Source organism: Scleropages formosus, chromosome 1, assembly GCF_900964775.1.
Source record: "Scleropages formosus chromosome 1, fSclFor1.1, whole genome shotgun sequence".
NCBI classification, from domain to species: Eukaryota; Metazoa; Chordata; class Actinopteri; order Osteoglossiformes; family Osteoglossidae; genus Scleropages; species Scleropages formosus.
In genome coordinates, this window is record NC_041806.1 from 37,252,885 (window position 1) to 37,278,781 (window position 25,897).

General features: G+C 39.8%; 2 protein-coding genes across 7 annotated transcripts; one reads left to right on the forward strand and one right to left on the reverse strand.

The window, feature by feature from the left end:
* Positions 1-5,520: 5,520 nt before the first annotated feature.
* hadhb (hydroxyacyl-CoA dehydrogenase trifunctional multienzyme complex subunit beta) lies at positions 5,521-14,228 on the reverse strand. Of its 5 annotated transcripts, none has more exons than XM_018743927.2 (17): positions 14,150-14,220; positions 13,472-13,526; positions 13,259-13,335; positions 12,856-12,900; positions 11,860-11,956; positions 11,228-11,272; positions 10,953-11,052; positions 10,323-10,410; positions 9,999-10,186; positions 9,372-9,552; positions 8,853-8,974; positions 8,392-8,471; positions 7,971-8,018; positions 7,577-7,664; positions 7,331-7,405; positions 6,956-7,120; positions 5,521-5,772 (listed from the first exon to the last, which is right to left on the reverse strand). In XM_018743927.2, exons 3-17 carry the CDS (start codon positions 13,323-13,325, stop codon positions 5,737-5,739), a joined length of 1,425 nt encoding a protein of 474 aa, XP_018599443.2. In that variant the 5' UTR covers positions 13,326-13,335; positions 13,472-13,526; positions 14,150-14,220; the 3' UTR covers positions 5,521-5,736. The 5 variants fall into 5 exon arrangements, with proteins under 5 accessions (XP_018599443.2, XP_018599444.2, XP_018599441.2 ...); XM_018743928.2 differs by having other exon boundaries at positions 14,169-14,192; XM_018743925.2 differs by lacking the exon at positions 13,472-13,526 and having other exon boundaries at positions 14,169-14,228.
* A 268-nt stretch (positions 14,229-14,496) lies between these two features.
* On the forward strand, positions 14,497-25,688 carry hadhaa (hydroxyacyl-CoA dehydrogenase trifunctional multienzyme complex subunit alpha a). Of its 2 annotated transcripts, none has more exons than XM_018743448.2 (20): positions 14,497-14,584; positions 17,129-17,170; positions 17,267-17,337; positions 17,549-17,682; positions 18,040-18,178; positions 18,375-18,494; positions 18,701-18,803; positions 19,892-20,014; positions 20,631-20,749; positions 20,858-20,914; positions 21,088-21,197; positions 21,403-21,537; positions 22,003-22,174; positions 22,365-22,451; positions 22,553-22,693; positions 23,942-24,010; positions 24,111-24,306; positions 24,634-24,748; positions 24,842-24,987; positions 25,122-25,688. In XM_018743448.2, exons 1-20 carry the CDS (start codon positions 14,518-14,520, stop codon positions 25,265-25,267), a joined length of 2,292 nt encoding a protein of 763 aa, XP_018598964.2. In that variant the 5' UTR covers positions 14,497-14,517; the 3' UTR covers positions 25,268-25,688. The 2 variants fall into 2 exon arrangements, with proteins under 2 accessions (XP_018598964.2, XP_029113965.1); XM_029258132.1 differs by lacking the exon at positions 14,497-14,584 and adding an exon at positions 16,894-17,015.
* Positions 25,689-25,897: the final 209 nt, after the last annotated feature.

Sequence of the window (25,897 nt, forward strand, 5' to 3'; positions counted from 1 at the left end):
TTTCAGTTTGTTGTTCTCCCCTAGTATCTGTTTACAGATAGACAGCTGTCTGAGCATGGGCGGTGAACGGGTTGTAAAGTGTTTTATTAACGGTCGCTCTTTAGGGCAAAGTCAAAATCTGTTGGGGACATGGTTTCCTGTTACTCTGTCCACCAACATGAGTATCAGCGAGGTTTACATTAGGTATTGTTTTTCATAAAAATCAATTAATGGAGCTATTAATCTTTTTAAATGTTTTTTCTACTTTAAAGAATACAGAAAGCAATGATTGCAACCCATCTGAATGTATCATTATCCACATCATTATACACTAAAAGAAAAAAAATGGATACAGGTAAAACAAATGCGACAAAATATGGCATATTGTTAAATTTATATAAATGGCTTCCTTACATAAGCATGAAATATGCACATCTATTCACATAAGGCTTCCCCTCATATACACCTCACTGTGCCAATAACAACTATGAAGTAGAAGATGCCCTCGGTGTTCAGACATTTTATTTGGAAAGGAGACTTCAGGCTTTTGGCCTCCAAAATGTACAGAATAAGTATGCAATTCTTAGAACTACATGAAAACATATTTACCAACCTTTCAAACTGCTGAGCATGATGAGACAGGGAACACCCTGGATGACACAACAGTCCATCACAGGATAATCAAAACACAATCATGGCAAGTTGGAGTTACCAGTTCAAGAATGCACTGCGAGAAGGAAACCCACAAGAACACACAAACTTCATTAAGACAAATTCCAACCTATATCTGTACTCACAGCCGGGGCACCGACACTGGTAATTGTGCCACTGTACCACCGTGTATGCTGAATATATTTCATGTACTTTACTTTTTTCGCATTTCATTAAAGTGCTAAAATTTAATACTCATAGCCTTCAATAGGTAATAACTCCAACTTGTGCTGCCAAAGGCCCTATTTCTAATAAAAAGCTATTCAGAATTGATGGTCACTGCACATTGCAGGCATCTGTCAGACCTGCAGGAGGCGCTAAAGAGGCTGCCAAGAACCTGTTGAGGATCCAATGGGGCTCTTCCCTTTTTGTAAATGACTCCTCACTCTGCCCCTGCAGGATCACATTAATTTTATATTTCTAAAATTTGTATATGAATGTAATATTGACATACAGTCCTTTTCACCTTACACTTTGGCATAGTGCTAATGACACTCAACTCTCTTCGGCCATGAACCTGTTCTTACCACACACACACACTGTCGGAGACTGCTTGTACCAAGTGGGGTCGCGGCAAGCCGGAGCCTAACCTGGCAACACAGGGCACAAGGCCGGAGGGGGAGGGGACACACCCAGGACGGGACAGTCCGTCACGAGGCACCCTAAGCAGTCCTCGAACCCCAGACCCACCAGTCAAACCCGCTCCCCCCCCCCCCCCGTTCTTACCATGTACAGCAAAATACTCATTTAGCAGTCTACGTTAACTTGACTTATTTAGTGGAAGCTCCGTGCTTTTTAGTTCTTTTGGTATTCAGTGGATGGTATTTAGCGGACACAAATGACTGATCATGTACAGGACACCAGCAGAACTTTGGTTTCAAAGCAAAGTCCAGCCGTAATTGATACGCCATGAAAACCGTCATCATGCGCGTACTTCTACAGTGCCTACAGAATGTTTGCATTGATATGGGCGCCAAAAGCGCAAAGGAAAACTTGTCTCGATCATACCATAACATATAAAGTTGGCGATACAGACATGCCAGCAAGTTTTTTTGAGCGTTCAAAATATCTCTCCATAATTTTATGAATGAACGCTTCCTTTGAAGAACAAAGTCAACAGATGTCAGACATTAAATCCAGCAGATACTGTTTAACTGTCACCCAAATGGAGCTATTAGGTTAGTGGCAGAAAAATAAAAAATAAATCAATGACGCAAAACTGTTAAGCAGAGATGTCACTGGCAGCCCATGCGCGAGTCCTCACCTTCGGTAATCAAACTAGCTATTCCGGGTGGAGAGATGAGAGAAGGGGAGCCCGCCGCTTTCATGCGTCGTGTTTGAACAGGTGTAGGATCGGACCTGCAGCTTGCGAGAGCCGTGTAGGAGGACCAGATTAAAGCAGCCCTTGTCCTCGACTCTCCGCGATTGAGTTCGGAATGAAGCAGATACGAGATGACAGCAGCTGGTGCATTCTCCAGTCAAGCGCTATGAAAGGCGCAGGCCTGATCAAAGGCCGCTCCCCTTCACAGGAGAGCTGGTTTATTTCCTCCTTTCTCAATGGGGGTGCGAGCATCTCAAGGCTGAGTAAAACAAAATCATTTTCTACACACTGTCACTGTTTACCTTTTGGTTTCTTTTCTTGTTTTCTGTTTTTTTTTTTTCTTTTTCGCTCCATCAAAACATTTACCCTTATTGGTTTCCAGGTGTAAACACGCAGGTACCTTTCACTTGGAGAATCTTGCCAATTTGTTTGCTGTCGCATTGCCACATTGTATTGCCTTCGAAATGCAATAAAAAACATTCTTACCCCATGTCTGACTCCTTGGTTACACTGTTTGCCGATTCCAGTTGGAAAATGTCCTACAGGTGTGCTTTGAAAAGAGGTTACCTTACAGCCAGATGACACTCACACGGGAGCAAAAACACTTCTTTCGTCTGTAGCTTTTAGTAATAAAAAATCTACAGTCCATTTCGTTTCAGTTTATTACAGCATGTTAAATTTACTGTTTACTGTTCACACATTCATTCACAGAACAAACGAAATGCTGTTTTAAAATTTGTGTGCTGTAAGCTCTTTTGGTAACTATTTACACAAGATTGAACATTTTCTGTGAAGCACGAGAAGCTCTTCCTTAATTTTCTATATATTTTTTAAAATCTATTATCGGCTTTAATTGATTATCTAAGCATAAGCTCATCTTAAGTACATAGTGGCAAGCGTGGCAAAAGTATCAGACTGAAAAGAGCTGACCTGAAACATTTTGCATCTATTCTCTTTCTTTCTAGTAAGACGTAAATAAAAATGAGGTATATTCCAACGTATGCAAAATGTGTTCAGATAAGTGGGCAACAATTTACGTAATGAAATTCCTCTTTGTGTCACAGTTTTAGGCAATTTTTTCACAAAACAACAATTTCAACAGTTTTGGATTTTAAAAAAGTGTGGAAAAAAGTAAATTGATCTCATTTGAGCAGCATCTGAATAACAAAACTTGAAAACTCTCAGAGAGATGAATAAGACAAATGCGAAAGATGCTTTAAGTCTCATATGAAAGCACTTGGGGGAACAACAAGCAAATGTAAATGCAAAGAACGTTTGAGTCCATTGGCACCGTTTGTAGTTTGCTTCAATAGCATTCAAAAGCTGGTGTCTACACACCGGAAGAATAAAAAATAAAACATGAATAAGAGAGACTGGTATCTGCTGTTTTTCCACTGGGTAAAAATGCCATAAACATTATATTTCAACAGTGAAATTTCACAGTGGAATTACATCTGGTTTGGTCAGATATGAGTTTCCACACCGGAGGAGAATTGACTAACAGCAAAATTTAAGATGAAATTTACACAAGAAAAAATGATGATGAGCTGTGGGGAAATGTTTTGAGGTTTCTACTTAACCGAACAATATTTTACAGTAATTAGGAAGCATCTTTCATTTCTGCTCTTTGTCTATTTCCTAACACAATTCAGCACTTTACATATTGATGGTGATCTTCTAGGTTACTGCAGAAGTACTTCTGGTAAACATTACCTTACCAACCCACCAAATTACACCAATCCAGTACAATATCACCATACACTATCACATCCACCTTAATTATATGGCAACAAAATAGTGCTGTCTTTGTTTCAAAATATAAATTATTGGGATCTGTGAACAGAAAATGTTTAATTATGTTAAATCTACAAACAGCAAACCCAAACCATTTGGCTGACTGGCCTTCTGTATAATTGTGGTGAAAATTTTGCCTGCTGTGCAAATGCCTCTTGAAATACGTGGGTCAAAATATGGGGATGATGAGAAATTACACTATATACTACATGACACAAATGTCCACAAACTGTAAAACAAAAAACCAAAGAGGTAGCAAAATGTAAAAGTAAAAATGGTCTACATTTGGGAGAAAAATAAATGGGCATGATATAATGCATACACAAAAAATAATGGGAGGTTTTAGACAACAGTCCTTTATCAGCTGTGTATACAAAGTTGTTTAGCAACATTTATTAAAGTTAAGGGCTCTAGTCTGATATATCACGTTATACTTTTAATATTTTAGCATACATCACGGTGTCACTCAACACAAACACATATTTTATACATATATTTTCTTTCTCTTCGGAAGTCCTACTTTCTCCCAGTTTAGAAGTGAATGCTGTCTTTCCTCATCTTGGACTGAATGGATGTGCAAACAGCTCGCCAAGCTCACTTCCCAGAGCTCACTTTCAGTTCTCCTCACTTCCTGGTTGAGAGTATGCAGCTGACATCAGCCATTAAAAAAGCTCTTCAGTCCTTTCAGCTAAAATCTCCATTGGAAATGATTCCAGCTCTGCCAGAGAGATCCCATTAGTGCACATTTAGTCACCTCCCACTTAAGAAGCAGATATCAATTGGATGACAGCCTGTTTGGCGTGACTGAAGTTGTAAAAAGCCTTCATGAATGCAATACATATTTCATAAGTTCATTGACTTACACATAGCAACTTATAGGACTTAAAGGCACTGACTTGTGTAGATAACCCAGATAAAGATAGGCAACTCTGGTTCTGTTTTTTTTTTTTTTTTTTTTTTTTGGAGGAAAAAAAAAAAAGTCACCCTCCTCTCTGACCTGTAAGTACATCATTTCATAAAATAAACTTAATGAAAGTGGTCAAGTGATCAGCAACTTTCTGCTTAAACAGGGCAGTAGGCAGGATAGCAGTTAAGGACATGGACTTATAACAAGTCCCAGCAGGAGCCCCGTTCAAGTATTTTTAAGCAATGTACTAAAGATTTATACTAAGATTTATACTAGCACATTCACTGTAGAAGAATATCTGGTCACCTGGGATAAAAGCACAGGCCAAGTTATATAATGAATGTGTCCCAAATATTACACTAAAAATGATACTGGATGCACATTTAAGGTGTGACTATTCATCAGTTTCAACTTTGATAGGTATGAATACTGAAAATATACAGTGTAAGGGTATTTATTACTTTAATAAAACATATTAGAACTAAAATTGTGTCCTGTTATACTAAAGGGCAAAAGATAACCATAAGCAGACTAGAAATCAAGTCAGACTCTGACCTGTGAAGCATGATATACAACGTGAGATGGACAGATCACTGAACGCACATTAATTAGGTATTTATTAAGAAATCAATTTAAGGAAATGTACAGATTCCTAAAACATTACCAAATTAGGGAATGGATGGGTATCTAAAACATTTGCCTCATTCAAAAACCTGTGCCAAAAGAAAGAACATGAGCTAAACACATTATGAATTTTTAGTAGTGATTTTTTAAGTTGGTGTGTTGATAAGAATGTGTAACCCATAAATTGAAAAACCTTTGCCGAACTCTGGCGTATTTATTTGTTAGAACTTAGCAGAAAAAAAGTTGAAACAAACAAACTGACACTTTGTGCCCTTGTATCTTGTCATTTTGACATGCAACACTGTCTACACCATAGTATCAAGGCAATGTGGTGTTATTCTTTACACAGATCATTCCTTAGAGATAAGAACAACAGGACTTCAATCCAACAAGTGAAGTATCAGTGGGGATATGCTTCAACAATCATGGCATGACCCTGCAAGGAGGGAGGGGGGAGAAAAAAAAAAAAAAAAAAAAAAAAAAAAAAAAATTAGCTGACATACAATACTGAGTCCCATCAAGTCCAAAAAGCTATGAAGTCAACTGTACTTTCATCAGTTATCCACATTCTGAAATTGTTTTCACCCACTAAGTACACACGGAGAGGTAAAGGGCTCCCAAAAAATTAAGTGAGACTGCATTAAGTTGCATTCAGTTTTTACAGGTGGCTGTACCTATACCCTGGATATGACAGCAAAAATAAAGTTGAAAATGGGGAGGAAATAGATGTTGGACATGCTTATGTGAAACTGGTCAACAGCCATGTCTGAACTGCAGTTTGTGGAGACAACACATTTCTCAGTACTTTGGCATTAGTTTTAATGCAGCAGAAAATTAAATAAAAAAATAGTTTTGTATAACTTTCATTCTTTTTCTTTTTTCACTTTACTGTAGCTATATTCAAGATTTTTAAAGACTTTAAAGCATTCTAAGATTCGTGCACTGAGTGGAAAACACTAATTTATGAATAATATGAAATAATTTTCACAATGGCACTGCAATTACATCATACCAAAAAAAACTTTATATTCTTTTTTTTTTTTCTTCTTCTTCAAGAAATTGATATAAATTCCAGGCTAAGGAAATACTGCAAATACTGCTTGTTTTGATTTTCACTGCCTTACCCAACAGGGTCTATAATGGCAAGTGCTCTAGTGTAAAGGGGACAGCTGGTAGCGTAGTGGTTAAGAGCTGCTTTCTTTGGATCCAAAGGTTGCAGGTGTGATCCCCACCTCCAGCTGTAGTACCCCTGAGCAAGGTGCATACCCTAAATTGCTCCAGTAATAACGTAATATTACCCAGCTGTATACATGGGTAAAATAAGTATTTTAACACCATAAGTGACTTTGGAAAAAAGCATAAGTTATATGAATAAATGTAAATAGCTTACATTTACAGCTGAGCTTGGAAGAACGAGCCCTGTTGTGTGGAGTACTGTGATGTGCAGAACTGAATTTCATACTTTTGAAAACATGTCCATCTTAGTCCATCAAAGTGCAAGCAGCAATTGACTGGGAGGCTAGAAGCAGCGCCTTGCTAAGGCTGCTGGGCTACTGTGGGGGGGGGGATTGCGCGCTTGTGCAAGGTTCTATGTGAACAGGTCACAAGTCAAACACTACCTGTCCTCCAGCAGCACATGCAGCCACCAGCGCGTACTGGCCCCCTTCTTTTTTCAGCCTGTTAACTGCAGCTGTGACAAGCCGAGCACCTGTGGCTCCAAACGGGTGTCCCAGAGACAGGGAACCACCCCACAGATTTAACTTCTCTATGGGTAGAACCCCAACCTAGGCCAATGGTAGAAAGTATTGTTAGTTGGAGAGGGTAGAGAGATCAAAAAGTATCAAACAATTAACATGACAGTGCGGCTTGAGTTTGGGATTTTTTAAAAAAAAAAAAATATGTGTTTGGGAGCAAGACATTGTAAAGATGAGGTGTAGTGCACATGACCACATTTCTGCAAATTCATGAGGATGTTATATTACAGCTGAAAGTACCTTAGATTTCCTTCCCATACATGTTTGTGCAAACCAATCAGAATCCATGGCTTTCAAATTTGCCAAAATCTGGCCCTAAAATTAGAACAAAAATATTCATAAAAGCACCAGTTATTAAAAATGTGCAGCAAATATTAACTAAATAAGATGCTCCTCTTTTGTAATTTTTACAAGTACATTAGTAAAAAAGCATTTATTTTCTAAACCAAAAGGTAGGGAGGGGGGAAAAGAAAAACTAACACTCACCGCAAAAGCTTCATGAAACTCAAAAACATCAATATCATCCAGTGTTATACCGCTCTTTTCAAGGACCTCGGGGGTTGCATAACTGGGTCTGGGAAGTAGAAAATTCAGAAGTTACAGGAATGTGAAAAGCAACTGTGTAAATTTAACTGTGTGAAATAGCACCAGCGCACAGAAAACTGTTTTGTAAGCTAGAGAACATCTGTTTCCATGTTACAAGAAGCTTTAAAAAGATTGCCTTTTTCTGATGTGATGAAATCAATTTACTTATTTGCAAACAAGCTTTCTATGATGACACACAGTAGTAAAGATCATCAGCTCTCTTTGAATAAAAGTAGCTTATTGATTTCCAGGCTTAAAATAGCACATTATGTATTAGCGCACAATAGTAACTTACCCCAAAAGGAGCTGATCTTTTGGGTCTTGGGATACAAACACAAAATCTCTGCAAAGATAACAGATTACACATTTCAACACACACTGCAGGTTAATCGGGAGGGGATTATGTTAAAAGAGCTTGAGTTAAGACTTTTGAATACAATGTGTTAATTATTATGCATGGTTTGAGCCATTTTAAAAACTTAGTTAAATTATTATTCCATGTTTAGCGGATGGCTTTGTCCAAGTTGACCTACAATATTACCTTTATACCCCAAGCATGATACTCATTTATACAGGATATATGGTATACTGAATAGTTCTATACTTGAGTGTAAAACAGATGAATACATAGGAATGGCTGTAAGCCAGTGAAAAGATCTCTGAACAGAACAACTACAGAAAAATCAACGTCAAGGTCCAAATACTTGCTCACACACCGTAGATAAGCTTTGGGCTTATAGCCCATGGCAAGGGCCTTCTCTTCAGACATGAGGAGAACTGCACTGGCACCATCCGTCTGATCACGTGGCCCATGGATGAAAGAAAAAAGCAGCAGCACTGGTCATTAAGTTTACTTCAGCCATGTTTTTATAACAGGTATTACTATTATTTCTGCTACGAGTATTATCAGGATAGTCATTACTTAGCATTTGCTTTTACAAAAAGCATCTTAAAATTCTAAAAGGTATATACTGTATTTTGCAGCAAAAAAAAAGTAGGTTTTTAAAAAAAAACTTATTAAAGGCTTCTACACTTTATCCACTACTGGGACTGCAACTGGCAACCATTTGGTTAAAAGTGTGTCCTAAACCAGTATGGAATGAGTTACAGTCATGTGCTCTTAGCTCCATTTGTAATCTAGCCATGGTGAGGAAGATCAGTTGCTTCATCCACTCACCAGAAAGGAAGAGCTGGCTGGAGTGATGGTGCCATGGGGCTTGATGAAAACTGGCTTTAGCTTCTCCAACTGCTCCATGGAGCTTGGTCGGATCCCATTGTCCTTAGAAACTATTCCTTTTCCTGTTTAAATGGGGAATGTGCATTCACATGTTACTGCTGGGAGGCCAGCACTTCCAAAAGCATTAAAATCAATAACATTAGATGCAAAAATTTTTTTTAATTGCATCACATTCATCAACCCAAACAGAGGTAAAACAGAAGTACAAAAGGGCAAAATATGTAAAGAGGTTAAAGAACAATTAACTCAATGCAGCTTGCAATGCTGTTTAGAAAACAAGGTACCCTACTGCTTTTATATTCTTTACATCAATCTTGTGCAAGTGAATAGCAATTCTGTGTGTAACCAAACTGCACTGCAATACTTTTTCCAACATTCAACGGTTTACATCACATCTTCTCAATATATAAGAATGTAAACTTTAGCAGAAGGATAGTCATACTGATGAGGTATGCCCACCTGGCACATTGACACTGAGGACATCACTGAGGAGGCCAGCATCTTGGGCTTTCTTTGCCAACGAGTGGGAGCGAAAGGCAAACTCATCCTGCTCCCTGCGACTCACACCAAAAGCTGCAGTCAGCCGGTCAGCAGAGTGGCCCATGGTCTCGTTTGTGGAAAACTCAGTCAAAGCAGGCAGCTGGCACACAGGAAGAGCAGGGCTTATTGTGATGGAACCTATGCTTCTCTGATCTGATACTGCTCTCTACTGTTCATCACTTGCTTCAACACTGTAGCCTGTGGATTATCAATTCTGCTTAAAGTGCAAAAACAACAGCATGCTACAATATGTAACTATCAACGCATTTAATAAATTTAAATGCAACAAAATAACACTGGTGGAGGCATGGAAAAATGCAGGAAAAAACTCGTTGTAGAAAAATAGTTTCATTGCAGAAATGACTATGCTGGAGACAACAACCAAAGTGTATTTTTCACACACACACACACACACACACACACACAATGAAACCGTTTGTCCTGAGTGGGGTTGCGGCAAGCCGGAGCCTAACCCGGTAACATAGGGCGCAAACCAATGTGTATTTGACTAAACAAAAAGCAAACACTAGAGTGGAAGCAGTCTACCTCTGGGGTCAGGTAGCCAAGTCGGATCTTGCTCAGCAACGTTAGCCTCTGGCTCAACGTCTTGGCCTTGTTCAGCGTCAGCATGGTTTTTCTCATTTTGCGACTGTGACGGATGGGCATGTCGGACATGGTCTCAACTCCCCCAGCCACAACTACGTCGCACTGCCCGGCAGCAATGAGGCCCACAGCTGCATTGAAGACAGAGCGCAGAGTTCTTTAACCTACACACCGTGTGCTGTGCTGAACCAAGAGCATGCTTGTGCAAAATGCAGATACAGAAATGGAGGGGAACCAGAGAATGAATGGGACTGAAAAACCATGCACCTGTGGTAATAGCTTGGTTGGCAGATATGCAGGCCATGGTGACTGTGTGGGCTGGAATCTTTTCAGAGATACCAGCCCCAAGGGCTGCCTTCAGAACGCATCAGAAAGAATATTAGAATATAGAATGCAGAATAAAACAAACTACCTGAACAAGTAGAGCCTATATGACAGTCACATACACATAGTTTGAATACAAAAAATTGTACAGTGAGGACATCAAATCTTTAAAAAAAAAAAAAAAAAACATTTTATAATCACATGCTTTATTCGGGATAAACAATTGGGAATTCAACCGTGCAAGGGTTTTAAAAAGTTTGCAGCAACCTTTAAATCTGCAGTTTATAATTTGAAGCCTTCCTGCTAGCCCAAGCATTCATTCAAAAATCCATTATACATGTACCAGGTAATTTAAGTGTCACTTCATCAGCAATGACAACAGTTTGATGACACCATCAAAATGGGGCTAGGAGCTGAAGTACAAGGCTCAGAACAGAAAGCAAAATAAATTCCAACTGGAAGGCATGTGATTCTACAGATGTGGATACATCTGGCTGTACGTATAGAATAATTTGAGACTTCTTCTGTGTTTAGGTCAATAAGTACAAATATGAAGTATAAGTAATAGGGTACCTCTCTTGCGACATTACTGGTTTTCACTTCCTGAATAACTGTACCATACACAATGTAGTCAACAGCGTCTTTGGGAAGAGAAGTCTTATTTAGGAGACCCCTGCAGCAAAAAAATATTTTTCATAATAACAACACAATGTCATAATACACATTTGAAGGTAAATTACTTCGGTCTATTTTCTGCTGCAACTGGATCTGGTTTAAAATATTTACTAAAAAGATTACCATGCATAAAGTCTCCCAAGGAAATCAATGCAGAAACAGAAGATACTTACAGCAAAGCAGCTCTTGCCAGGTCATGAGCCATAAAATCATTGTATCTAATGAACACAATACAATGCAATTTTTAAAACTCTTGTTACTGTTTCTAACAAACTGTTGAAAAGATTGTTAAACGCTGTATTAATGTTAACTGCTGGGGGGGGGAAACATGGTGCAAGAGGTAGCCTCAGTAACAGTACAAAGCACTCACTTATGTGTGATAAATACTTTTGTATCACTGAACAAAGTCTAGTTCATCACTTGTCCTATCTGAGGCAGAAAAATGTTTTAGGGGGGAAAAGGTTGCTATTCACTGAAGAGGGATAAGATCATATCAGGTGCAAATAGGCCATCTGGAGAATTCCAGATGGACTGCTGCATCTGTGGTCTAAGTTTTAACTACAAAATAGTGCAGAAATAACATAATAGCTCACATAAAACATTTAATTAATCAAAAAAACTTTTCAAATTAAGTAGCAAATAATGAGTTCTGCAGGCAGAATGAGATAATAAAAAGACCCTTGACAGGACACTCTAATGAACGGATGAGGGCAACTACAAAAAGAAAACCAAGGGCTAAATGTTAATTTTCCTTCAAAAACTAGAGCCTAAGAAAATTTTTTATGCAATACTTAAGATGACTTACATTGTGCCAGACAGTAGGAAAGGGGTACGGACCCCTTCCACTAATACAATGTTCTTGACACCAGGTTTGGCCAAGGTTTTTTTGCTTTTAGTTTGCACTATGACAAAGAGAGCATCATTAAAAAGTCATCCTTCACAAATTATCTCTGTTGCTGGGTAACACAAAACAATACTTATATTCAGATGGAATTAACAAAATGGCAAGAAAAACGTCAGACAAAATTTGATGGACAAATTACCTAAAAGTAAGCTGAATAAATTTTCCCTAGCAAATTTCTTGGCAGATACCATGACATAATTTGTAACCTGACCTTTAAAACCTTAAAATCTGAATTAAGTTTTATGATTTTTTTTTTTTTTAAACAAAATTGAGGAAAAAGTTCACTGTCACATAGGCCTTGAAATTTAGTCAAGGTCATAATAAAAATACAGGATCCTGAAACTCACCAGCACATCACACTAATAAGGCTTGATCAATCTGATTCTGTGCTCTGGAGTTAATCACTTTCTCAAAACTGCTACACTTGAATGCAAGACTCTTAATTTTAACATTAAAATGTCCACCCTCCACATGATGGGAGACAATAATAATAATAATAATAATAATGATAATAAAAACTTGAGTGTCCATGTCAACCCTTGTTAACATGTGTCTGGCTTTATATGATTTATAAATTCTAATGGAATGACAAATGACATTAATATATCTCAAATACAATTTTTTTTTTTACTTTTTATGAGAAATGCTCAACAAAATTAATGTTTTCAGTTAAAAAAAAAATACTCTCAAATCAAACTATACCGAAAACGAAATCCCCTTCCGTACATCTGAATACATCTGTAAGAAGTTAAGGCGCACCTAATGGATAATTTAAAATCACATGGATCTGCTTTTAAAACCTATGAAATTGGATATATAGTAGTAGCAGCAGAACCTCTGACAACTTAGTAAAAAATGTAAGCGTGCATTTAATTTTTACTAAACGTTCATCCTTACCTTGAGCCTGGAGGTGAGCAGATGTGGCGAGAGACCTAGCTGCCGCTAAAGAAAAATATAAAAGAAAAGCAGTTGGTAGAAGAGCTTCTCTCAAGTACCACTTCACTCTCTAAATGATGTCAGTGACAACTAAAATAAGACAGTGATAATAAAATGGGGCTGGGACTAGATCACTGTAGTACAACTGTGGAGCTTTCATAGTTTTTGCTCGGTATAGCGATTAAGGAACTGAAGTTGTTCCAGAGGGGTCAGAACGCATGTGGCGATGGACCAGAGGACTGCTTTGAGATCAACAATGTAAAGTGAACTTAGTTCATGACCGATTATATAACCCAAAAATTCAGCTACCACCTGGAACCCCAAACATAATTTGTGTACATTGCAAAGAGTGGGTAATATTTACCAAACTGGGCTGTCCGGGGAGCAATCGCAGGGAAGGTACGAAGGCTTTGCCTTAACATAGATGCCATTTTTTTTACCCTGAAAGACATTTAGAGTTAATAAATGTAATACATAACAAGGCAACATGCATCATCAAATCCAGTCCTCAACTAAACTTCTCAGTTCTATAAGATTCCAAGGCAATGAATGTGCGTGGCAGCAGGAGAAACCTAACCTTAAATAAAAGTGCTTTAATAGACGGCCTGGATAACGTAGCCTGCGTTGGAAACCTACAATGGGCGGCCAGAAAATAAAACTCAGAAACCGTAACCTGATCATGCACAATTAAGGAAGCGAGGCTGTAGCCCATCCATATTTCTTAGAAATCAGGTAACACAGTAACGCCGGGATCCGCCCCCCGTCCGCTGACCTTAACCTACTTCTGTAAAACTGTGCCAAGACCTATATAAGGTCAAGTCTTTCTCGTGGACATATATATCATATGTACGTGGTACCGTGCGTGGAAGTGTACACCACACAATAAATAAATTAATAAAATTCTAGCTTGCGCAGAGAAAGAAGACTATAACAAACCAGGCAAATAAAATAGATACGAAGAGCAACATAACATAAGTTAACAGACAGCAGCGGTATATCAAACCCCGAAAGTATACGGCTACAACAATGCTGCAAGCAGTGAATAAATCTGCTGAATGACGACACGCAAACGCTACCAACGCTGCGCGCCAGCAGTTAGTTGATGGATTTGGAGAGGCCGAGTGTGACACTGTCGCCAACGACGTCCATTTCGTTTCCGTATTAAACCAAATAAACATGTGTTCGTGTGTACATAAAATGCAACTTATTTTTTTCTTTTTTTAAAAAAAAAAAAACCTTACAACTTTTCTCTCACTTTCTAAACGCCGAGTCACCTTTCTCTAACTTCGAGCCCAAGTCCGCGACTGACTTCAACTCATCAATCACTACAATATACGTAAAGGACCCTTTAAAAGTGGTGGCCAAGATTAAGCCTGTTTTTAGTGTCATATTTGTGCGTTAACCTTGTAAAAAAAAATACGTTTAAACACACTCCAATGACATTTTCAGCATTTTAATGGTTTTCAGAACTACTTTATTTTCTTTTAAATGTCTACCTTTTTAATTTTTTTTGTAATTTCTTTACGGCGCATTTTAGGGAACACCATAGGCAAACGGGGTCCTCGTTCCAGTTGTCAGCGTATTTCTCTTCTGTCAACTATTAGCGCATGAACTGGACTGGAAATGGCTGGTGTACGTGCGGCGGGCATTCTCTCTAGAATCTACACAAGCAGATACTGTCTGTTTGCAGGTAATTCAAAAAGCCATGGCTTCTGAAAGGTGTACAAAATGCAAGCCGAATTGTTTTAACCCAGTCTTGTTTTTGCAGAATAACGTTTCCAGGGCAACTTGCCTGTCAGTCGACGTGACCTTTCTGGCTTTCACCCAGTTCAGGGGACTGTCAGTAAGATCATGATAATGTAAATGTCACGTGCAGAGCAGAAACCCTGCTACTGCTGTACACAGTTTTACATACAGAACCGTTAAAAGTTCACTTTTTAATTTTTTTAAATAAGTCTACGACTTTAACATGTTTTACTCATTAATTAATATCTAATAACTAGTGATAGCATTAATTTATGGTTTATTAGTTGATTAGCAGGTCATAAATCAGGAAAATTTAAACGTTTTTATTTTTTCAAATGTGTCTTGGGTCATAATTACTGTATTTTCACCGAAACAGATGCACAGAGGATTTGTGCCTGTCCTTCAGGGTAAATAAATGTGACAGTTCTGTCTTATTTTATTTTTTGTGCACTGATTTTACCTAAAGACGTCACTATGCAATTTATATAAATGTAAAATATTTAAATAAATGTAAAATATGCATATAAAATATAAAACACAGTGCATAATATAGTCAATCTGATATTATTTTAAGTAGGCAAGTATGTCAAGTTACAAAATTTAATTTCTTTGGGTGAAATCGCTTATAGAAAGGGCAGACAAAGCAATGGAATCACCACCTTTCACAAAGGTCTAAAATCCTTAAGTAACTGAATCACAGTTTGAAAGACACTGAAGCGAGGGTCACGTTGAAGTGACTGACCATTCCTAATATAAATTGATGTAAATTAGGGCTAATGTGAATTTTTAAACTGCTGAAAATGTTTAAAATCCTTTATATGCACCCCTGCAGTCCATAATTGTGAATGTCTTGTACTGCAATTTGCCCAGTAAAGTTTGTATTAGAAGTTCTCTTTAATTTTACATTTATTTATTTAGCAGATACTCTTCTCTAAAGCATCTTCCAATGAACTCTCTGTAGTGTTATCAGCCCACACACCTTGTTCACCGTGGTGACTTACACTGCTAGATACACTACTCACAATGAGTCACTCATCCATACATCAGCGGAACCACACTTTCTCTGTCACTCACACATTATGACCAGCATGTCTTCAGACTGTGGGAGGAAACCAGAGCACCCAGAGGAAACCCACACAGACACAGGGAGAACATGCAAACTCCACACAGACTGAACAGGGATCAAATCCACATTCTCTCACACCACCCAGGCACTGTGAGACGGCAGCGCTACCCACTGTGCCACCGTGCCGCCCATTTATAGTTAATTAATTGTGAAGCAAAAATTACTACACAGAAATAGCAAATTAATTAATTAAATAGAAGTTGATAAACTCTTTCCTTAGGAGTCACTCTGGGAGAAAATGGCATCAGATAGTACAGCAGCTAAGTGCCAAGGATCAGATAGGACAGATAAAAAATGTTGCTGTGGATCATTCACTATGGTAAACTCATCAGGCGGTATACTGGCTAAGGGCATAAATTTACAATCCAAAGGTTGATGGCTGAAGTGTCAAGACAGCCCTTTTGTAGTGCTATTGAGCAAACAACCTGCATTGCACCGGTAATCTATCTGCATTTATTCCTTTAGCTGACACTTTTCTCCAGAGCAGCTTATAATGTTAAGGTTACAATTATTTAGCTATTTATGCCTCTGGGTAATTTTACTGGAGTAAGTCAGAGTAAGTACCTTGCTCAAGGACACTACAGCCAGGAGTGGGGATTGAACCTGTGACCTTTTTGAATCCAAAGGCAGCTGCACTAATCGCTGCATTTCCAACTGTCCCAAGAACTTGAGTTGCTCATTCCATGGAAGGGTTTGCTATTGAACTTACATTGATTAATTTTTAGCTGAAGCTTTTCTCTTAAGCCACTTACGATTATTGACCCATTTCATCAGAAATTTTACCGGGACAATTTAGGGTAAGTACCTTGACCACGGGGACTATAGCCAGAGGTGAGATTTGAACCTGTGGGTCCCAAGGCAGCTGCTTTAACCACTACACTACCAGCTGTTCCTCTGTGTAAATGGATAAAATTGTAAGTTACAGACATAAAAGTATCAGCCCAATCATAATATGTCTGCATTACTCTGGTTCCTTAAACAGAATTAAGCCATGGTTTCTTAGAGGTTGCTTGCTAAAATTACTTCCCTTTTTTTTTTTAGAAGCTTGCACTTAAACATTTAATGATCACTTGTACAGTATCTCTATGAAAAGAGCAACGTTCACCCTGATCTATCTTTGTATGGCGTGTCAAAAGTCTAGGGCAAAGTTCACATATTCATATTATAAGATTAGAGGACCATTGTCACTGCGTAATCTGTCTCTGTATTTTGCACAGGTCAGTTGATGTTTCATCAACAATTCTTCATGGTAGGCCTACTTTTTGTATGCCGACAAAGCCCGTGATACACCCAAAAGAATAACTGCAAATAAAATGTTCACTTTGTGGTTTGTTACAGGCAGTCTTCCTTTTTTCCCCATAGGTCACGCATCCCGTAACTTCACAGTTTCATCTGCCGTGTTAGGTAACTATCGATTCCTCCTCTCTGCTCCTTTACACTGTAAATTAGCTGAAATTAAGATATTCTGTTAACTTATTTCCGCCTTCCTTTCCTGCATAGTTCGGTCGCACGTCAGCTATGAGGTCAAGGATGATGTGGCGGTTATTCGGATCAACAACCCTGATTCGAAGGTCCTTTCATTTCTTTTAGTTACTGCACTACTGTTACCCTGCAGAACATGCTTAGGAGTAGTATTGAATTGTGGTAATGGCACCGTATATCTAAATCAGCGTTTCATTAGTGAACGTAGCAAATATTCCCAAGAAATGGCAACTGTATTTGAATTTGAATCAAAATGCATCTCAGAAGCTTAAGAAGCCTGCGACTTTGGTGTAATTGCAGGTCAACACCCTGTCGATTCCGATGCAAAGGGAAATGGCTGAGGTGATGAACGAGGTCTGGGCAAACGGCGCAGTCAAGAGCGTCGTGCTCATCTCCTCCAAGCCCGGCTGCTTCATCGCAGGGGCAGACATCAAGTCAGCATCCTTTAGCATGCCAGTTCAACTGTGTTAAATTCACTCCTAAACAAACATAATGCTCACTGCCAATCAATAATGATTCAGAATTCAGAGTATAAATTTGTTAGCTTCTTTGATATAGCCTGTGAGGTAAACAGCTAAACGTGCCTTTAGGCAGTTGCTACGGTCTTGCTGAGTGTTATTGATGTCACTTTTTATCGGTTGTTCGCGCTCAAACACAGTGGAGAGCACACTACGTGACCATCCCAGCGAAACATGGGCAGCGAGAGTCTAAATTAAGAGAATCGAGTTCTTGGGTTTCGCCGCTGCTTTTCACCGTACGGTGCGAAATGTTCACCTTTGTTCGTCCCGCAGTATGATCCAGGCGTGTAGAAGTGCAGAAGAAGTGACTGCCCTCTCCCAGGAGGGCCAGAAAATGTTTGAGAAGATCGAAAAGTCTCCCATACCCATTGTGGCAGCTATTAATGGCTCTTGCTTGGGAGGAGGCCTCGAGGTATGAAAAGTATGAGTTGCTCTTCATAGTTGTCAGGGCTCTCTGTGGTCTGTCTTTGTGGGATGCTGTTACTGGTGTTATATTAATGCTGCATAGCGTTTTCACGGAAATCTTTGCTTTGTTTGCCTTACATTGCGCCTGCTTGTATGTGCTTGTGGAGAATGCCTGATTTTTCACCCACATTTATGTTCCTCAGTTTGCCCTTGCCTGCCAGTACAGAGTGGCAACCAAAAGCAGGAAGACAGTCCTGGGCACCCCAGAAGTCATGTTGGGACTGCTGCCTGGGGCTGGCGGGACACAGAGACTCCCCAAAATGGTCAGGAACGAGCAGGAGCCCATCACCACGCTCATCGTTCTAGTTTGATTAGCTGCTGCATTCCCTACCCGTATCCAGTATATCGCAGGGGTCCCAACAGCTTTACTCCCTCTGCCCTGTGAATAATATGTTTCTGAATTTCTCAAGCTTTGCAGCAACCTTTGCCTTGTTTATTGAATGTGGCCATTTTCATGCTGGGATTGTAGGTTGGCCTGCCTTCTGCATTTGACGTGATGTTAACGGGGAGAAACATCCGTGCAGATAAAGCCAAGAAGATGGGACTGGTCCACCAGCTAGTGGACCCACTGGGTACTCTTCACACTTTTTTTCATATGTAACCACTGAAGTTTCTCATAATTTTTTAGAATTATTTGTGAACAAATTGTTTTCCTGAAATTCGCTATATATATATATGTGTTATAATTTAGTATTACATATAACACAATGTAACAAAAACTTTATGTGACAGAGGAGGCAGGAAAGGTGAGGTGCTCGCCTCTCGGCGTCTTTATTTAGGGTCGTGCAGGGGAAGATAACAGCGGGGAAAGGGGGGAACCGGGAACTGGTAGAGCGGGGCGGTGCTTCGGGATTGTGGTCGGGACCAGGGTCGTGGCTGTCTCGGGTCGCTCTCTTTCTCTCTCTCTCTCTCTCTTTCTCCTCCGTCTCTCTCTTCTTCTAACTGGCGGGTCTAGGGTGGGAGAAATAGATGAGATAGAATAGATGAATAGAAATAGAGGTTGCAATTAGCCCCAGCTGCGGCTGGCTTACCCCGGACTCCGCCCCCTCCCTGCCCGCCTCGGTGTGTTACACTTTATTATGTTGATTTTTTAAATTTTCTTTTCAGTTTTGTTAGATTAAGTATAGTTTTGCCATTAGTTCATACTATACATCAGTTTTTAGCAGAATATTCCACATTCGGGGTGCGGTGGCGCAGTGGGTTGGACCGCAGTCCTACTCTCTGGTGGGTCTGGGGTTCGAGTCCCGCTTGGGGTGCCTTGTGACGGACTGGCGTCCCGTCCTGGGTGTGTCCCCTTCCCCCTCCGGCCTTACGCCCTGTGTTGCCGGGTAGGCTCCGGTTCCCCGTGACCCCGTAAGGGACAAGCGGTTCTGAAAATGTGTGTGTGTGTGTATTCCACATTCTTGAAATTTGCGAATTTCGGTGAATTTTGGCTAATCTTGGCACCGGGGTTCCAAGCATCAGTGCCTTTTAGGATCTGATGCTTTGTAGAATGTTTTGGTGCCTTCTAGAATCTCCCAATGTCTGTGAAATACCAAACTAAAACTGACACTCTCGAAGAACTAACCATAATCAATGCAAAAATCAACATGAGTAAGAACTTTGAAAAATGTAGTTGCGTTGTGTAATTTTATCAAATCTCTTTGTCTTGTGTTTTGAGGTCCTGGACTAAAGGATTCGGATGTAAGGACAGTTGAGTACCTGGAAGAGGTGGCTGTGGGCTTTGCGAAAGGAATCGTCAACAAGAGCATCCCACTCACAAAACGAAAGGGAATCATGCAGAGTGAGTGAGTGAGTCTCAAAAAGGAGATGAGGACATCAGAATTTTGTGATGAATTTTCACACATTTCCTGTGAAATACAGGAAAATTAAAGAAAAAATTAAAATTCAGTATATGTATTAAGGTTCCATCGTCATAGAGCGGAAATATAGCATCTCCCACAATAGTGGGTTATTTGACTAGCTTGTATAGTTTTAATAACAGCATTTTTAAGACACATTTTTTTTAAAATAGATTGTTACAGTTCAGTTTCTTTCTTTCAAAGAGGTGTCTCACGAATACAAAGAGTACACTGTGAATATGGAGTATAGTGCTCACAAGTCAGTTGTAATGTTGTGTAAATGGTGTACAGTTCCAAAATAACATGTTTGACCTCAGTGTGTTTCTGTGAAGCATGCAAATGGACTTCCACTCGTTATTACACGGAGATTGTACGTTTATGTCTCACAGTCCCTGGTCATCTGTGAATTTCGCATTTGCTGTGCTCCCACTAATAAATCAATAAGTTAATATTATAAAGGCATTTCTCCCTGTGGTGTCCCATCACTGTCACCTAATTCGAAATCCAACTGTGTCCATGTGCAAAGGCCTGCTTGTTTTAATACTAATTTCCCTACAGAGCTACAGGACTACGCCATGGGGATCCCCTTCGTACGACAGCAGATCTATAAGACTGTCACCAAGAGGGTCATGAATCAGACAAAGGGGCTCTATCCCGCCCCCCTGAAGATCATTGAAGTAAGGGAAACAACGTGGTGCTCTCGCCACATCTCAACCATACCAACCTTCTACATTCGGAAGTGCTTCTAACTCCGAACTCACAAACCGTTGTTTCTTGCCCAACAGTGTGTGAAGGCAGGTCTGGAGAAGGGTTCAGAGGCAGGTTACCTGGAGGAATCTCAGGTAAGAAGGACAAAATAACCCAACAGTTCTCTGCCAGAGAAGGCTGAGCGTGAAGCTTTTTTGAATTGATTTTATTCATGAGGCATGAAAGTCATTTTGCTGTGTCTAAAGCAAGTATGTATTTTAGGTTTACTTTTTCTACTCCTTTTTTTAACCTCCTTTGTCTGCTGTAGAACTTTGGTAAACTAGCCATGACACCTGAATCCAAAGCCCTTGTCGGACTCTACCAAGGTCAAGTAGCATGCAAGAAGAACCGCTTTGGTACTCCGGAAAGGGAAGTGAAGTAAGTAGACACAGGAGTAATGTGTTTGAATGTTGTACAGGAGCTGATTGCAGTGGATGAGATGCGCCACCAATTAGTCTGCTGAGTTGTGGGCATTTTTGATGGTCTTGCAGCTCACTACAAGAATACTGTAATTGCATACTATACTACTCTACATACTGTAAATGGCTGAAAATTAATGGAATGGCCCTTTGGAATGTGTTAGGAACCTGGCCATCCTAGGAGCAGGTCTGATGGGAGCAGGCATCGCCCAGGTGACTGTAGACAAAGGTGTTAACGTCATCCTGAAGGACACCGCAACAGAGGGTCTAAGCAGAGGACAGGACCAGGTTTACAAAGGGTAAGTTGCTGGTTTTGCAGTTGTGGACTCAGGCCACCAGAGGGCGAGAGTTGCCTTGCAACTGTAGCTAATAGTCTGTTGACAGCCCGATGCTCCTACTGATGGTGATGATGACGATGGTGATTGTTAGTATTATTACATGTACATTTATTCATTTAGCAGAAGCTACAATGTCACTTCCACTAGGTAGGATTTAGCTGACACCTCTTCACCCAAGTTGACTTACAATGCTAGACATAGTACAGTACATTAGTTACAGAGCATACTTATCTACACACCAGGGCAACACATACAAATTGTGGGCAGTTTTATTATTACTGTTGTTATCATTCATATATTTTTTAAATTATTGTTGTTATATTTGTTAATTCATATTGTCATTCAAAACAATGACAGATGTACCTATATGTTTATGTCATGAAGGAAAATATGAACCATCTGTTGACTTTTACTTTGTACTTTTAGATTTAATGCAAAAGTTAAGAAGAAAAGCATCACCTCATTTGAGAGGGACACTACTATGTCCTGCCTGACTGGACAGTTGGATTACAGTGGCTTTGAGAGGGTGGACATGGTGATCGAAGCTGTTTTTGAGGACCTCAGCATAAAGCACAAAGTTTTAAAGGAAGTGGAGGCAGTGAGTAGAACCCATGTTTATGATCAGTGTATGCATTTTTTTATTATTAGAACCTGAACCCACTTGGTACGTTAACAGTTAACCGTGTTGTTCTCCTGAAATCCAGAACTTTCACATTGTTGCAGAAGGAGCATATCTAATTAAATGACCATGGCTCTGTGTTGTAAATATTTAACTTCTTGTTTTAAAGGTCACTCCCCCTCACTGTATTTTTGCCACCAACACCTCTGGTCTTCCCATCAAAGACATTGCTGCTGCCAGCAAGAGGCCAGAGAACGTGAGTGGCCTGTTTGTCGGAACAAGTCAGCAAAAGCTCTTGCTGCTGCAGTCTTACGTCTTGTTTCCTTTATATGTCTTTTTGGGTTGTCATCTCTGCAGGTCATTGGAATGCACTACTTCTCACCTGTGGACAAAATGCAGCTGCTGGAGATCATTACCACAGATAAGACCTCTAAAGATACCACTGCCTCTGCCGTGGCCCTTGGCCTGAAGCAGGGCAAGATCATCATTGTGGTCAAGGTACACGCCTCTGCACACCTGCGCAGTCCTGTGCATACCTGTGTATGCCTGCTCTGCTGTCAGCCTCCAGGACATGCTGCTCCTTCCCTGTTCCAAAGTGCTTCCAAGGCCCAAAAATCATGCAAACTACATGGAGGTTTTTCCCAAAAAAATTATACTTCTAATGTTTATTTTACTAGTTAATTATGGAAAACACTGTAAAATCTGCTGCAAACAATTGTATACAGGGACAAAAATCATGGATACAGCACATGTATAAGCAACACATTTTGAACTAACGTGAATAGTAAATTCAGATGTAATTTCACATGCTGAAGTTGGATGCCAGTTACGAATGTGTCAGCTATAAAATACAAAAAAAAAAAAAAAAACAAGATATGAGGCCATGCTGTAATTTTCCAAAGTGGAGGTATGTTGGTCACCCAACCTAAATTATTTAACGTGGCAAGGGGACCAGTGTTAAAGCATGTGCTCATTGAAAAACTGCATCTAAAAATAGTTATTTCGTGGGAGTCATTGCTCTGACTGGTCTTATAAGGGCCACAGAATATGAAACTGTTTTAGGCAATAAGATGAACCCAGTGGTGCAGACTCTGTTTCCTCACTATGTCCCTAAAATTATAAGACCAGACCACACATACTCCCACACACTGGTTACAGGGAATCAAAAGTAGTTTCTGTAAACACCAAGATGAAGTGATATGTTATGCCAGACAGCATGAAACACATTTAAAACAATGTTGATTTCTTTTCCAATAATGCTGAAGCAATAAACAGATAAGCATATCAGTCTCCATCTTTCACAGGAAGTTGAACAGTCCAGAGCTTGGAGCAGATTTCTTTCTACATCCCTCAAAGAACTGGGAGGCTTTTCTTCTTGAGTAAAGATCCTTTTACACATAGTTTAAGATTTATATTGATAACAGAAAAATCGATACTACTTACCAGTTATTTGACATTCATATAGTGTGACTTGGTCTCCACGATGTTGTGCACATCCATTATCTTGTCAAGTTTTACCTTTATATTTTCTCATTTAGCAAATTTTCTCAAGAGAGGGCAGAAAAGTCCATCCAGTAGTATTTAATAGGCAGGTTGAATCATAAGTGATTTTATTTATTTGTAAGGTTGCTTCAAGCAATTCTGTGTTTGGAGGCACTGTTTAGATCTTGCTCTCATGCCTTCAGAGCTCTGCTGAACGTGTTTTCTTTCCTGTTTGCGGGTTCACCTCCCTCACTTCACATAAAGGATGGCCCTGGGTTCTACACTACCAGGTGTCTGAGTCCCATGTTGGCGGAACTACTCCGACTTCTGCAGGTGAGTGTGACTTTGCCATTTGGCGTCCAAGGGCCGAACCCCATAGCACTGGATACCTTAAACTACAGGTGACACCCGCGTGTGCTGGACTTCCTCGCAGGAGGGTGTAGAGCCCAAAAAACTGGACTTGCTTACCACCAGCTTCGGCTTACCAGTTGGAGCAGTAATCCTGGCAGACGAGGTGGGCATCGACGTGGCAGCGCACGTGGGCAAGACCATGACCAAAGCCTTCGGATCGCGGCTAGATGGTGGCAATATTGAAGTGGTGACGACCATGGTAGAAAAAGGATTTACCGGTAAGAAATGAAAAGTAGAAAACACCTTGAATAATAGAAAAAGTTTATATGTTCATTTTACTGTAGCAGTTTTTCATTGCATAGCTAAAACAACACCTGTATATTTTACTGGATGAATTCAGGCTACCATTATGAGAAGTACCACAGCAGAGATTCAGAGTAGCAACCTTAGGTTAGTGGTTAATGTACTTGCTGTCCTGCTGTTTGTTTTCAGCTGCAGCGCTGACAGCGCTCACACCCTACAAAATCTATTTCCTCTTATTTGTGGTTAGATAAGGTACTTTAAACTTTTTCCACACTGCCGTCATGCTTTCTTTTGTTGCGCAGGCCGCAAAGCGGGTAAAGGATTTTACATCTATGAAAAGGGATCGAAAAGTAGAAATATCAATCCCGCTGCTGAGGAGATTCTGAAAAAGTTTAAGTTGTCGGCACCTCCTTCAGTGTAAGTTGTATTTTTCTATATTGGTTTGATGACTATGGGGACCCCCCCCCATTTTTTTTTTTAAAGGATCCGTGTTGACTAATGGTTCCCCAGGTCCTCGGACTCTGATGTGCAGTACCGGCTGGTGTCCAGGTTTGTGAACGAAGCGTTGTTGTGCCTTCAGGAAGGCATTCTGAGCAACCCGATGGAAGGAGACATCGGTGCTGTATTCGGATTGGGATTTCCCCCTTTCCTTGGAGGTGAGGGCACTGTACAAATGCTGTTTGGTTCCAGAAACTCAGTGCGGGTCCTGTAGTGTTCAAGGATTGCACATGCACAGCCTGCTATATATTTCTACTCCCTTTTTGACATGAAGTATCACACCCTCCGTCAGGTCCTTTCCGATTTGTGGACGCCTTCGGAGCGGACAAATTGGTGCAGAAGATGAAGAAGTATGAGGAGGTCTATGGCAATCAGTTCACAGCGTGTCAGTTGCTACAGGACCATGCCAAAGACAGTAGCAAGAAGTTCTACAAGTAACTCCTGCTGACATGTGACATGTGTAGGGACACTACACCATATGTGAAGTTTTCCTTGTGTATGTAAAGCACCTTGAAGTCACTGGAGCGCTACAAGTGTGACATGGGCAGCCTGTCTCCATGTAATCTAGTGCCTGAATGTACCAAAGCCTTCTAGAAACAACTTGTCCAGTTTCCTTAGAATTAACATATAAAAAAAAAAAAAAAGTGCCTTTAGAAGTTGTTTGCGGTTCACTAAAGATTGGGAATGTACTTTCCACGTGCCAGTACTCATTCCTGCGTGTTTGAGTCACAACTTAAAGTGCAGAGCATGAAAATACATAACACAGATAAATGTATGCTGTGACTGGCAAAGTATATTGTCCTATGGCAGCGTTCTGTGTTTCCTTTAAAACAAGAAAATAAAAGATCATTTTACAGTATGTTTGTGCACTATTTATTTTTTCTAATCCATAAGGATTAAATCATACAGGAAATAATTTCAGAACAATTGAAATAACACTACTATTGTTAAATATTATTTAATAACAATATAATGTTCTACAGAAGCAAAATGGAGTTGATCCATAAATATACATACAAACTTTTGGGCAGAGAAAGATGTTAAAACCCATTAATTAAACTGTAATTT